Source organism: Aotus nancymaae, unplaced genomic scaffold (genome assembly GCF_030222135.1).
Source record: "Aotus nancymaae isolate 86718 unplaced genomic scaffold, 86718_ANA_hifiasm-v0.15.2.pri h1tg000040l, whole genome shotgun sequence".
In the NCBI taxonomy this organism is placed as follows: domain Eukaryota; kingdom Metazoa; phylum Chordata; class Mammalia; order Primates; family Aotidae; genus Aotus; species Aotus nancymaae.
In genome coordinates, this window is record NW_026988454.1 from 29,383,908 (window position 1) to 29,399,126 (window position 15,219).

The window sequence follows — 15,219 nt, forward strand, 5'->3', positions numbered from 1 at the left end:
GTGCAAAGCTCACAGAACCATGCCTGCCACTGCACTCAGTAAGAGCCAGCTATGATGTTGATGACACTGATTACCATGTCATACTAACCTGGTCTTGGACGTCCTCATCACACAACTCCAGCTGCATAATGCGCTCAAAAGGTCGGAAGAGTAATTCATTGAAGTGAAAATGAGGTGGCTCATTCCAGTCAGTGAGGACCTCTGTCAGTATGTCATGGATGAAGGAAACAGCCTTCTGAGACACATGCCTTTCCTTATGGCAAGCAGCCTGCAAAATTCAGAGAGTGGCACACCATCAGGACGGCAGACAAGTGAGAATGTGGTTTCTGAAGGCTTTCCTAACCTGCCTTATTACAAGGAGGTAGAAGAAGCAATTCTGTTAAAGTCAAAACGTTCTAAGGGATAAATATACACGAATTCCACACTAAATTGGATTTTTAACAATGTAACCAGCTTATTAGACACAGCATCAATTTCATGTTGATATTTCTGGAAAAAGAAAAGTTTCTGGTAATTTCTTTTTCTGTCACATGACAGTTTTCTTGAATGGCATAGAACATGCTCACTCTAAAGACACCAGAACCCAGTCTAGGAATGGCTCATAGTTTCATCTTAAATGTGCCCCACACATAGGCAGACCAGATGAGTCATCTGTCCCTCAGTGAGGTAAGGGACAAATCTGTCTCTCAGTGAGGTAAGGGACAAATTGTCACCATAGCTGTAATTGGTTTACAAACCTCCTGGTATCCAGGTTCTTGAGTAGTCCTTTCATATACTGGCCCTGGGCTTGGATGTGTGAGCTGCTTTGGCCAGTGGAACACAAGCAAACATCATGTCAGTACAGGATTAAAGTACTAGTGATTTGGGGTTTGTCCTGTTGTTGGTCTTGGAAACTCTAAGGATGCCATGTGAACAAGCTGGGGCTGGTCTGCAGGAGGCTAGTCTATATGGGAGACCATGAAGAGAGAGACCTATTTGTCTAGCCTTCCCAGTTAAGGCCAATATGAACCATCTGGCCCCAGTCTTTGCACCAGCTGACCATACACACACAATTAAAGCCAATGAGATCCGCCACACCTGGCCAAGACTAGAACTGCCCAGAGGAGCCTACCTCAAATTTGACTCATGGAATCATAAGGTAAATAAATGATTGTTGTTTTAAGCCACAAGATGTTGGGGTGGCCTTATTGTAAAGTAAAAGATAACCTATGGACTCTTTCTCCATGATTATGTTGCTATTTTCTTATATTTTATTGCACTTTAGGTTCTGGGGTACATGTGCAGAGCATGCAGGATTGTTGCATAGGTACATGCATGGCAATGTGGTTTGCTGCCTCCATCCCTGTCACCTATATCTGGCATTTCTCCCCATGTTATCCGTTTCTGTCCCCTAGTTCCCCGCCGCCGACAGACCCCAGTGTGTGATGCTCCCCTCCCTGTGTCCATGTGTTCTCATTGTTCAACATCCGCCTATGAGTGAGAACATGCAGTGTTTGATTTTCTGTTCTTGCATCAGTTTGCTGAGAATGATGGTTTCCAGATTCCTCCATGTCCCTACAAAGGACACAAACTCATCGTTTTTAAATTTTCTACCCACTTTCCTTACTAGAATGTTCTCAGGTTAATAATTTAAGTTCCAAGAAGTGTTTTATAGATTTAGCTCTACCAGATAAGAGCAAAAGGGCTATTAAGAATAGTTATCACTGCAAAACGGGCAACAGTTTTCCCTGTCAACTTAGAAGTGGCCAGTTCTCATGTATTGAGATGCTTAGATGTAAAGCTGCCATGAAATTGATCACACAAACTGCTTTCCTTTGGAGAGTGAAAGGGTCTTATTAATTTTGTTGGGAAAACCAAGACATAGGGTTCCCTGACTGACAGGACTGTCCTGAGTATATTTAGCTATTAGAAAAATAGACCGGTAGGAACCAAAGACAATGGTATATTTATGTATAAAAATAAAGCTATTAGGAATCATCCACAGTCTTTCTCTTCCAGACTTAGGTTGATACCAGATCATAAAAAATGAAAAACCAGCTGAGTCGTACAATTGCAAAGAAAGAGGGTCAGAGTGAGACTATGGTAGTACTGCCCTTTGGGGTGATTCTTTAGATGCCATGAAGTATAACCAGAAAACAGTGATGTTTGTGACCAGGTGATGAGCAACTTCCCATAGCCCAATGCCCACAGTGCTTTGTCTCCATACGTGAATGCAGGCCCCCGTGCTAGCTCTGCTGGTCACTGACTTATCAGTTCCAGCCCCTTCCCACCTTCCAGGTGCTCACCTCCACCAGGTGTGGGGCCACGAGGCTCCAGCAGCGCATCACGTGGAGCAGGGGCCGGGCTTTGCTGCGCACAATCCTCAGCATGGCATCCCCCAGGCGGAACAGGTGGAGGGCGCTTTTGCGATCTTGAGTGGATTTAACTTCTCCTATGGGAAGGCAAGAACATAAATGCCAGAAAGCCAAACTCAGTCATAGTCTGACCTATTCAAGCAAAGAGAGAGGGTGACAATCTAGGTAGGACCAATAGGGTAATTTGATATTGGCTAACCAAGGGAAGAGAGAGATTCAAGGAGGATGTGGTGGTTCACTCAGCAAGGCCTGCGTCACGGTCTCATTCATCACTATAGTTCCGGTACCTGGGACGTCACAGGTGTGATCAAGACTTGTCAATAAGAGGGAATGAGGTAGCGGTTCAGTAGGAGGGCTGAGAAGTCCGACTGTCTGGGCTCATATCCTGGCACCATTTAGTAGTTGTGTTAGGTTGGGCCAAAGATATTCCTCTTTAACAATCTCGTCTGTAAACCTGGGGATAATACTGCCCACTCCCAAAATTGCTTTCAAAATTAAACGTGATAATACACACAAAGTGCTAAGCATGGGCCCAGCATATACTCACTGGCCAACATTGTTAGCTATTATTATTGATCTTGTTACTGTCACCTTTCACAGTCACCATCTGCTGTGCCAATCCTTAACAAACCTCTGCAGCCTTTGCCAAGCAGGCCTGGTCCCTCTGCTGCTCAGTAACCTGCTGTCTGGCCTGCTCTGTCTCGTTTTAGCACTATCCTCGCCTACCCCAATCTTGGGCTACGTCTTGGCCACTGTCACAATCGTCTTCCCCACTCCCTCCCTGCTCATGTCCTGTTGCCTCTCCTCTACTTCCTACTGGGGATGGGACCCAAGTCTAAACACAAAATTCATTTCTGTTTTTATTTTTTTGAGACAGAGTCTCGCTCTGCTGCCCAGGCTGGAATGGTGTAATTCCGGCTCACTGCAACCTCCGCTTCCTGGGTTTAAGCGATTCTCCTGCCTCAGCCTCCTGAAGCTGGAACTACAGGCATGAGCCACCACACCCAGCTAATTTTTGTATTTTTAGTAGAGTTGGGGTTTCACCATGTTGGCCAGGATGGTCTCACTCTCTTGACCTTGTGATCCACCAGCCTCAGCCTCCCAAAGTGCTAGGAATACAGATGTGAGCCTCCAAGCCCGGCCCATTTCTGTTTCATATATACCTTTATGCACAGCCTGAAGGCAATTTTGTTTTTCCCTTGGGGACCCTCAATAAACTGTGTGTTGTGTGCCTGCATTTCAAGTGTGACTCATCATATGAGGTCAGGTGTAGAACTTTCCACTTGTGGCATCACGCCATTGCTTGAAAAGTTTTGGATTCTAAGCATTTTGGATTTTGGATTTTTGGATTAGGGACACTCAACGTGTAATAATCATCATGGATGTTGATGTATGTTTACCCTGCTCTTTAAGATCACATAACTGGGCTTGGTTGTAACAGTAAATCCTGGAGTGCTCTTTTAAAAAAAACTTTCCATTAAGAACCAATGTTAGAAACAAGCTGATAGTATCCTCAGGAAGTTTGTTTTAATTTAACCTTGGCCTAAGTGAGCACCAGCTTTGTAAAGTTTACATTGAGATTTAAACTCAATCAGTAAAAAAACTGCATCAGACACTGTGTTGGTTCTGTAAGTCTTTAATCACTTTAATTTTTATAGCAATTATGTTTTCTTTTAAGAAAACATAATTATTGCCGTCTTACAGAGTAGAAAATTGGGTGTCTGAAAGGTGGTATGACTTGCCTCCGACGCTGTGGCTGGTAAGTGTTGGAGGCTGCATTTTATATTCCTACCTGACTGATTCCAAAGCAAGGCTCCCTCTTTCTAGATTTACTGCCTCTTCCTGGCCCTTGATCATTTTGTTCCTTGTAAGCTCAGAGTCTGTTTTCTCCAAGGCAAAAGACTTTGAAAGTTACCCCTGGGCTCAGAGATTCTCTGAAGGTCTGATGGGACTGAGAGGTTGGCTTTATGTAGCTCAGGTTTTAAAGTCTACTAAAAACCAGCGGGAAAACAATTGTGGCTCTCAAATCCAAATCTGCAGCAAGGATGAAAAAGCCAAATATACTGCACTTAGAACTTTAGATTCCTAAGGATGGAAGGGACCTCAGAGGTTGTGCAGTCCAGCCTGTCACTAGGGTATATCCCTGGCACATGGCTCCCTGTCTCTGCCTGAACTCATCTGGGACAAGGTGCTGTTTCAGGACAACCATTTGTGCTGTTGAACAACTGCATCTGTGAGGGACCTGCCAATCCTTTGAGACTCTTGGACAATTCAGTACAACTCTACTTTGTCTTCCACAGGACTGGCCTTCAAGGGGGCCTTATTTCTTCACCTGGCCTCACTGGTGAGGACAGGGATTCTGACCCATCACTAATGGGATACTAATCCCATCATTAATGGGATATGCCTCTGAGATCAGTTTTGCAAGAGTGGTATGCAGTTTCCTTTTTAACCATTACTTTTGGAATCAGTGGTTGCTTCTACATACCACAAACCACCTCTGTCCAGCTGGCTGGACAGAGATGTATGGTATGGACTGTGATATGCAGAAAAGTTCCACCCTCATGTGAAGGAAGCTATCTGCACCCTAAGTAGCCACACAATTTCTACCACAAGCACAGAACTTAGCAGAACAACCTAGTCCAGCTCCAGTGGTAATTCTTGTAGATGTGGCAGCAGCAATGTTTCCATTCACAAAGAGTTATACCACCCCTCACACATGGTGCCTCAAAATTTGGAGACAAATCTATACTTGGGCTTAGCTTGAATGTAAGCAAAGGGAATGTGGACTCAAATCTTCAGGCACACTGCTGGTGACAGAGGCCTGGGCTATTTCCTGCTAACTTCCTGGCATATGGTTTCTTCAGGGAAAGAATTACCTGGCATTGCCAGAGAGTAATCAACTGTATCTGTAACAGAATGGAAAAGCTGAGACTGTGATGCTTTCTTCAGCTGGTAAAGAAAACCTCCCAGAGCCACGAGGTTCAACTTATCCGTAGCATCTTCAAAGAGCCTGGATGCAAACAGAAAGAGATGCATTCTTTAAAAACAATTCAGCAAGGTCTTTATGGCAGGATGATTATGGTAATTTTGTTGATGTGATTAATGGAAATGCTGTGTAAACACTGTAGACAAATGTATGGTATTATATCTATTCTAACTGTGCACAAGTTTGCTCTAACCATGAGATTTTAATTCAAAGGCGAAAATAACATATTAAAAAATATCTTTGTGCCCTCATGATCTAGCTACACCATGATAGGCATTCATAAAATGCTTGGCAGGAAGTTGAAAGATGGCAAAGGATGGTTCCCAGAAACTAACTGGGAATGGAATCTTAGAATTAGCTTCATTTTCATAAATGATGGCAAAAAAAATCCCAGTACATTAATAAATAAGGTTTTGTCTGTCTATAATTTATGAGCATAATCCTGGAAAGGATACAAAAATAGCTAAGAGTGGATTCTGTAAGCCCCCTCCAGGGTGGGGACTGGCCTCAGATACTCAAAGGCCTGGATGTTATGGGAACGCAAGGATCTGTTTGGAAGAAAGAATGTTCCCTAACGTGATGGGCCTTGCAGGTTCTTTATCTCTTCCATTCAGCTGGGCACAGACCTTGCCAGCAGAAGGTGGGGAGCCCAGTAGCAAGACTTTGGGGAGGATCTGAAGGTCACTGGAATGAGGAATGGAAAGCTCCGATCTCTGTTTTATGAGGCCACAATGGGGAATGTGCCAGGTGAGCCTTCTATGGCTCTTGGGTCACCCTGCTATCTGCCCTCCAAGCCTAGGGACACCGCAGGGCAAGCAGTGTTGTGGGGGTGCCATGGGCTGCTTCAGGAAGAGGGTCTCTAACAGAAATGGAATCACGAGTCCTTTTTGAAGGAGAAAAATGAGACACACAACTTTTAAGATGGGAATTAGTGGATTAAATGTTTATAAATGATTGAAACAAATATATGTTTCTTGCTGTTTTATAACTTTCAATTTTGATACCATTTGCTTTCTGGATCTCATTAACCATTTCTCCTCCCTCATTCCTAGTAAGAATATAGTGATGAATATTACATTCCACCTGACACTTGGATTTCTTTCCAGATTCTAAAACATTTTCACAGACAACTTGGACAAGCAGGAGAAAGCAATTATGGCAGTGGGTTAGGAGGTGGAGAGACTGAGTCTCAGTGCAGCTATGTGTACAGACAAGACCTGGCCGCTGGTGAGCGCAAAGCAAGGACAGGAGCTCAGGGAGTGCTCCTCCCACTCCCATCGCCTTCCTGTCTGTCCTCCCTGTGCCCCTGCGGGGGGCTGGGACAGAGTGCCTGAAGGCTGAAGAGGTAAATGAGGTGGAGCGGTGTGTGATGGGTGGACAAATGCACTTTCAACCTCAGGAAGTGCCACCAAACAGTTGAGGTGATTGGCGATTTTCCCTCTTTGCCTTCACATGGTTGTTGGGCATCAATAAATAACACATGGGTGGGGGATTTTTGAAAACAGCCAAAATCATAAAAATAGTGGATTTTTACCATTTGCCAAGCTCCATTCCAGGTACATCAGGTTAATAATTAATTTGCCCTCACAACTACCCAGTGGCAGAGTTAATTTTTTTAAATTGTACTTTAAGTTCTGGGGTACATGCGCAGATCCTGCAGGACCGTTACATAGGTATACACATACTATGACAGAGTTACTTTTAAAAAATGACCCTATTTTACCAATGAAGCAGACAGGCAGGGTCCAGGGAGGTGAGTTCGCTTGAGATCCCAGAGTAAGTGCATAGAAAATGTTTCATTCCAAGTATGTGTGTAATGGTAGAGAGAACTAAGCTTGAGAAAGATGGAAGAGATTTAAGTGATTGGCTAACAAATGGGTCGACCCTGGCATGACTGAGACCAGATGGATGTGGGTGTCGCCTGGTGAGCAGGCTCCCGGGAAGTGGGAGGCTGGCGCTGCGCACCTGTCAGCCTGCGTGGATAGGGTGAGCACCACCTTGGCGGCGCTGCTCCCACTCATGAGGCTCCCACCGCGGAAGTCGGAGGCCCGGCCCCGGCTGCCTTCCCGGACAAGGTCCTGGATGGACAGGGGCTGGACGACGGGGGCCGTGCTAAGGGTGTGCCCCTGCTCTGGGCTCTGCTCAGGGGGTGAGCCCTCACACTCAGAGTCCCCAAGGAGGCCAGCGCTCCCAGTGGCCTTCTGGGGCTGGCTGATGGTCAGAGGGGGCTGCGAGGCGCTGTCGCTGAAGTGGTTGTGCTCCAGGGTGCCCACGTACTCACACACCCTAGAAAGAGCACAGACAAGCAGCTGTTAGGAGCCACGATCACCCGGCAGCTCCACAACCCCACGGTGCCTGACAAAGGAAGTGCAGCCAGCTCTGCAAGCTCCCCAGCTTTCCCTCCTTCTTCCCTCCTGTGTTCTCATGTCACACAGCATTATTAGTAATAGTATTTGAGTTGGACCAGACAGCCTTGAAGTGGGTAAAGGATTCTTTGGGTTCTCTCATCCCAGGCTGGGAGAAAGATGGCCAATGAGGCCCGGTTCATCCAGTCCCCCTGCCTCGCCCAGCTCACTGGCTTATCTGCCCTCCTGCTGCTTCAGCTACTTTTCCCCAGGCACCCTGTTTCCCTCTACACAGTGCTCTGATTAGGAGTTGGGAAGCATTTCCTTATGACGGGATCCCAGAATGACCATGCGTATGACGGACAGGCCGTCCAGTCACAGTGAGTTCTGTCCAGCCATGTCCTGCCTGGTCCTGATGGCACCACACAACTCACGTCCGGGTGGGGTGGGTGGTGGCTGGGTGGGAGGCAGCTGGGTGGGAGGGTGGTCACCAAATCATGGAAAACACAGGGAAGCGTCACCACATGTGCTACAACTGCCAACTTCCAAATGGTTTGTTCCCAACAGAACTGGGGACGAAGACGGTTTGCAAGGTCCCTCATCTTAGAGGAAGTCTGTTTACTGATAAAGAGTGTTGTGGAAAATCCACTGTGATGTTCTAGAATCAGGGAATTTTTCAATCCCTAACCCGCTGCTTGGGCACCAGGTAAGCCTTTTTCTTTTTTCCTTTCTTTTTCTTGTTAGGACAATAAAGAGCATCAGGTCAGCAGCCTTCATAATAAAACCATTTTGCTCAACAAACACTCATGGCTATATTTGCTCTGAAGACGTGAAACTGAACCCAGCTCTGGCTGCTGTCCTGGGCCATTGGCCATGGCCTTGGCCACTCTTGCCCCAAGCCTGCTCTGCCTAGACCTGGGTTTGGAGTGAGCCTGGGGTGTGTGCTGCGGAGAAGGAACAGCGTGGCCAGTCCTGCCCTGCTCCATGGGCAGTGCTCCTTCCATGGTGCTGGGTCTGCCCTGAGGCAACACTTGGGGAGACGTGCTTTCGGTCTTAATTGTAAGAGGACTTGGACTCTGGAGCTGTTGCTGGGTTTCATCTTACAGGCACTGTGCACTATATAACTGGAAGTTGCTTTTCGCTTTGATGCTACAATGCTTAGAGCTAAATTTTCGGCCTGTCTTTGGCAGAGGGGTACTATTTGTCTAGCTAAATTAAAACTAGGTATCTTGTATTTTCTGTATCCAAATAAGCTATCTGAAATCTTTAAGTAAAGAGGACACTGATAAACATATAGCAATGTAATATTGTGGTAACATGACCAGTTTTAGATTTGCACAGTATTCACCTAACTTACATAGTCATCTCAATCCATTATTTAATTGGTTTTTCTTCCTTGGGACAACATATCTCTCTCTCATAAAAAAAGTCACAATTCCTCAGACCCAGTTCTGGCCCCTGTTCTTCAAAACATACATTTAGTTGGGCCCTTCCTTATTCCCTCTTCTCTTTCCATGTCTCATGTGAAGTTTACTCAAACTCTGTGAACTGTTAGAATCACGTTACATGCTGGCAGGCTCTTGAGTCTACCCCTCTCCACCCCCAAGGCCTGCTCCAGGCTTCCTGAGGCAGGGTCAGTGCCAGCTGGGGGTGGGAGCCCGTCATGCACCTGAACACGTGTGGCCAGCAGTCCGGGTTGTGGCTTCCCATCTCCAGGCCTACGCTGAGGATGGCTTCCATGCACAAGACGTGGGCAGTGTGCAGCCACACCCCCTGCACCTTCCCAATCTGCTCCAGTTTCTGCTCCACTTTTAGTTTCACTGTGCCAGAAAGACATTTATTAAAATAACAGGTTGAGTAAGGGAGACAGAAAGGGAGAGAGAAAGAATGAAGATGAAAGAATGTGTGTCATGCAAGGGCAAAGGGAAAGGACAGACTTCAGTGGCAGCAAGCGCCTCCACAGCAGGTCCTTACAGACCATCATGCAAACTGCCCAGCCGGCAGGTCCCACGTGCCAGTGGCCCCAGCTCTGCGGCTCCAGAGGTCGGATGGATCCTGAGCTGGCAGGTGCCATTCCTCCAGGCCCTTTCATGGGCTCTGGGCCAGGCACGGCAGTGTGGATGGGTTTCATGAGCCAATTCCAGCGAAAGCCATCTGGGCCCAGATCCTTACGCTTCCCCAAAATTGGTCAAATGGAAGAAATTCCTGGCTTTCTGCAAGGTTTCTCTGAGATTGTTGTAATGTTAGGCTTTCATTATGATCATCATCTCTAAAACAACTTATTTATGTATATTTTAGGCACCAGAATGACTACTCTATCACTGAAAGTGACCAATATCATTTCATCCCTTGAGTTTGTATTTGTGAGCTTCAAATAATACTTTTAAAAATTGTAGGCTGGGTGTGGTGGCTCACGCCTGTAATACCAGCACTTTGGGAGGCCAAGATGGGTGGATCACCTGAGGTGGGGAGTTTGAGACCAGTCTGAGCAACATGGAGAAACCCCGTCTCTACTAAAATTACAAAATTTGTTGGGCATGGTGGCGCATGCCTGTAATCCCAGCTACTCAGGAGGCTGAGGCAGAAGAATCCCTTGAACCCAGGAGGTGAAGGTTATGGCATGCTGAGATTGCACCATTACACTCCAGCTTGGGCAACAACAGCAAAACTTCATCTCAGAAAAAAAATTTTTAAAAATTGTAGATGATTAATGAGAAAGAATGCAGAAGGTGACTTCAGTAATGCAAAATGCTAAGGCAAGGCCAAACCACAGTGTCCTCCTTGAATAAAGGTTTCAAGTCATTGCATCTGGTAGGATAATTAAGTGATGGTTCAGAACCCAGAAATACAGCAAGCCAACCTCAAAGGAATCTGAACCATCTCCCAATATAATGAGCAAAGTGATTTTTAGCAAAACATCATTTGTCTCATAAATGTGGCACTAATTTTATGTATGTATGTATGTATATTTTAGAGATGGAGTCTCACTCTGTCGCCCAGGCTGGAGTACAGTGGCGCCATCTTGGTTCACTGCAACCTCCACCTCTCAGGTTCAAGCGATTCTCCTGCCTCAGCCTCTCAAGCAGCTGGGATGACAGGCACCTGCCACCATACCCAGCTAATTTTCGTATTTTTTTTTTTAGCAGAGAGGGGTTTCTGTCACCATGTTGGTCAGGCTGGTCTCAAACTTCTGACCTCAAATGATCTACCTACCTCAGCCACCCAAAGTGTTAGGATTACAGGTATGAGCCACGGCACTTGCCCTTTTTAATCTATGTTTTTGAGATAGAGTCTCACTCTGTCACTCAGGCTAGAGTGAAATAGCATGATTATGGCTCACGGCAGCCTGGACCTCCCTAGGCTTGGCGATTCTCCCACCTCAGCCTCCCAAGTAGATGGGACTACAGGCACATGCCACTATGCCTGGTTAATTTTTGTATTTTGAGTAGAGACAGGGTTTCACTATGTTGCCCAGGCTGGGTTGAACTCCTGCACTCAAGCCATCAACTTTCCTCAGCCTCCCAAAGTACTGGGATTACAGGCGTAAGCCACCGTGCCCAGCCTCTATTGTTTGTATTTCATCTGAATATCATGGTCTTGGTTTTGTGGGTTTTTAAAAAAATAACTGTGAATGTAAGGATTTTTATGTAGTTCATGGTTGTATAATATTTAAGTAAAACTGTGAGACTCCTTTTTAACACTGGGGATCTGTGAGAACTATTTTGCTTTCAAATGGGTCTCTGAATTTTATTCAAGTCTGAGAAACACAGAACTAAGCTGTGTTTCTCAGCTAAAAATGTACAGCTGACTCAGTGACTTGCTACGGTGCGTATCTGATAGTAGTTACACAATTTGGACCAAGCTTGCATTTTCCCTTTGGTTTGCCGCCTGCCTTGTATCTTCAGTTGCTGTCAGGATGGTCACTCCCTTCCCTTAGATACAGATAATCATCAGCTTCATCAACTCACTGATTTCAACACATTAAAAATCAGCCATTTCCCAAGTTCACAAAGCTCAGATTTTTCTGATAAGAGCCTCCTCTTCCTGAGCCTCCCCTCATGAATTTTCTCCACCTGTTTAATTTTCCCGTTTAGAAAACTGGCCAATCTGCCTTCCCCCACTATAACCCGAAGGGTCTTCAAGTGTGCACTGGTGTGAAGAGCCAAAGTCATGAATAGATGATGACAGAGGTGTGAACAGTTCAGCCAGGTGGGCCTGCGGGACTCCTGGCAGCACCTGCTGCACTTTGCTTGCCACCAGGGGTCAGTATGTCTCTCATTCTCCAGAGGGATCTTACGTAGGTCACCCACATAGAAGAGACCCAAGCCTGTGGCTCAGCAGGATCTTGTGATCAGTGGTGTGTACATACTGGGCATCACACACAGAATAGGCACAGTGTTGGTTGGCATGTGTGGGCCTGTGCAGGTGTGTGCATACCGCACTTATGGCACTAGGTGGGTTCTGGCTCTCCAGTTGTTACCTTGTGCGATGGCATCACTGGGTTCTTGGGCCTCCCTCTCTTCTTTTTCTTCTTGGACACAGGAGGCAGCTGCCATCTGGGCAAGGGCCGAGGCGCAATTAGCAGCAACCCCTTTAGAGAAGACAGACAATGACTTCTTGACTGAGTATATCCTGTAACCATTCACCTGGCAGGACCCCTTCTAAAGGGTTTCCCCACCACCGCCAGATCATTCTCAGTGAGTTCTTCAGGACCACGGCCAGGGAACAGGACTCCCACTGGTACCTAGCGCGCAGCTCAGCCGTGCGGCTTTCCGCAGTCCGTCGAGGCTCATGCAGATGGCGTCCCGCTCCTTCTGGTTCTGCTCTTTGATGCCTTCAGCTCCCAGAATGAAGGCCAGCCCTTTGGAACTCCCTGCCATTCGACCAGTTAGTGGGGTTGATAAAGTATCTATCAAGTTCTTCCAGCAGCCCACCAGAATATAGCGAGCAAATGCCACACCTGCAACATGGAGGGGTGTGAGTCACTTTCTACAGATAAAAATGAGCTGGCAATGAATGACATAGTGCTCTCTTGCCATCAAATGAGCAGTACTGAGTTGCACGCAATTCTACAACAGGAAATATAACTTAATGGATTATATGGGATCACGTTTCACTTTGTTCTTATAAATAATAAATGTTGCATTACCAGCTGGATGATGCTAAGTAACTTCTATCAATTACTTTTTCTAATCAAGACAAAATCTTGATTCAAGTCACCACATAATAATTTAATTGCTGGTAACACATGAAGTGTATGGATGTTCATAAACTCAAGACTCAAGTCATTACCTGCCACTGTGGAGTCATCGATTCTCCTGCTCTGGGTGAAAGGAGACTCTGTGGCAGCTGAGGCCATCAGCTGGCCACCAATGGCACTGCTCTCTAAGCCATCAATATCTGTCAAGGAAAAAGAGTGAAGTTTTCCCTTAAATAAAATGTTCTAGTCAAAAGCAAGCAAATGGCCACCAGAATATTCATTTTTGATAAATATCCCTTGTATCTTTTATGTTTGAAGCATGTAGCAACCTTTTATGAGAATATCATAAATTTTGTTTTATTCTCTCAGTCTAGCTTTATTTCATGTTGGAGTATTTATTCTTTTGTTACATTTTTGCCCATCTTTATTTAAAAATAGATGTAAATTATAAATTATTTCTGTTAGAAAAATCTATTAATTTAGAATATTTTGATCTTAAATACTCTTTTTATTCAAAACCATGGATTATTCCCAAATTTAATATGTACAGATGTGAACTTTTCTTTCAGAGCCTCCTTACATGAATTAAGAAGAGAATAAGCCTCTTTAGACAATCACATACTCAAGATTGCAAAGTACAATAAATAATACCTCATAATTTTCAAAGTGTTTTCACATAACATTTTTTCACTTGATCATCAAAGCAATTCACATTAGGTAAGCAGGTCAGTATTATTTTTATTTCACAAAGGAAGAAACAAATAGAGTCCTGCACCACAAAATGATGCTTCGGTCAACCACGGACTGCATAGAAGACAGTGGTCCCATAAGATTATAATAGCATATTTTTATTGCACCTTTTCTATGTTTAGATACACAAATACTTGCCACTGTGTTATGACACTGCTTACAGTATTCAATACATGCGGTGCAGGTTTGTAGCCTAGGTGTATAAGTGCCTCTATCATGGTCACATAATGACAAACTGCCTAACATGCATGTCTCAGAACATGTTCCTGTCCTTGCTAAAGGATGCATGACCGTATTTAAAGTAGTAAATGGCTCAAGGCCATGAGGCTGATGATGGAAAGAATTAGTATTCATGTCTTCTGACTTCCATCCAGGCCTCTCTACACTATTCCAGCTCCATGCTGGATCCTCAATTAACCTGTTTAAATTTTTGTTGAAACAAATTCTCTTCTACAGAATTAGCTCAACAAACTACTCTTTAACATCATGGCAAGGAAAGGACTGGAGTGGGGCTAAGAAGGCTGAACTTTCATCTTGGCTCTGAATTAAGTAGCCTTGTAGCCCTGGGCCAGGCTCTCCAGGGCCCCAAGTTCCTCAGTATAAAGGAGGTAACCACTGGAAAAGTGACTATGGAGTAACATACATACTTGGATGCAATTAATATAGCTGAATGCAACATAGGGAGGGATGGGAAAGGAGGGTAGTTGTGTTTTGTTTTGTTTTTATTTTTTGTTTTTTTTTTGAGACAGAGTCTTGCTCTATCACCCAGGCTGGAGTGCAGCGGTGCAATCTCAGCTCACTCCAACTTCCCCCTCCTGGGTTCAAGTGATTCTCGTGCCTCAGCCTCCTGAATAGCTGGGATTACAGGCATATGCCACCACACCTAGCTAATTTTTATATTTTTATTAGAGACAAGGTTTCATCATGATGGCCAAGCTGTCCTGCCTCTGCCTTCCAAAGTGCTGGAATTACAGGCGTGAGCCACTGCCTATAATTATTAGTATTTACAAAGTCCTGAGTTTACGACTTTACCATCGCCCCAAGAGGATGAGAATTCTGCATGGTGTATGAAAATTATATCACTGCATCTTTGATTCTTACAGAAATTACAAAAAGCCTGGACACTTCTCAGCAACTATTAGAACCAAAAACAGGGAAGAAATCTATATGGCTGCTAAGGTGAAAACAGACTTTCTCTGAAATTAATTTGACATCTGGTCAAATGGTCTAATGACATTTGCCAGAAATTTTCATTTATCAAATTATAATGAATGTTTTCTTTTTTTTCTTTTTTCTGAGATGGGGTCTTGCTCTGTTGCCCAGGCTGGAGTACAGTGGCACAATCATGACTCACTGCAACCTCTGCCTCCCGGGTTCAAGCGATTCTCTTGCCTCAGCCTCCTGAGTAGCTGGGATTACAGGCATGCGCCACTACGCCTGGCTAATTTTTGTATTTTTAGTAGAGACGGGGTTTCACCATGTTGGTCAGGCTGGTCTCAAACTCCTGACCTTGTGATCTACCTGCTTCAGCCTCCCAAAACGCTGGGATTACAGGCATGAGCCACCGCGCCCAACCAATGA

General features: G+C 45.2%; 1 protein-coding gene across 2 annotated transcripts in view; it reads right to left on the reverse strand.

The window, feature by feature from the left end:
- The window catches only part of ARFGEF3 (ARFGEF family member 3), a 172,780-nt gene that overhangs the window by 39,528 nt on the left and 118,033 nt on the right, over nucleotides 1-15,219 (reverse strand). For both annotated transcript variants that reach the window (XM_064360641.1, XM_064360642.1), the window contains 8 exons: nucleotides 12,981-13,088; nucleotides 12,433-12,648; nucleotides 12,169-12,279; nucleotides 9,358-9,508; nucleotides 7,309-7,629; nucleotides 5,234-5,367; nucleotides 2,286-2,431; nucleotides 89-268 (listed from right to left, as the gene is read on the reverse strand). In XM_064360641.1, coding sequence (XP_064216711.1) covers nucleotides 89-268; nucleotides 2,286-2,431; nucleotides 5,234-5,367; nucleotides 7,309-7,629; nucleotides 9,358-9,508; nucleotides 12,169-12,279; nucleotides 12,433-12,648; nucleotides 12,981-13,088 — 1,367 coding nt within the window. The remainder of the gene's footprint in view (nucleotides 1-88; nucleotides 269-2,285; nucleotides 2,432-5,233; nucleotides 5,368-7,308; nucleotides 7,630-9,357; nucleotides 9,509-12,168; nucleotides 12,280-12,432; nucleotides 12,649-12,980; nucleotides 13,089-15,219) is intronic.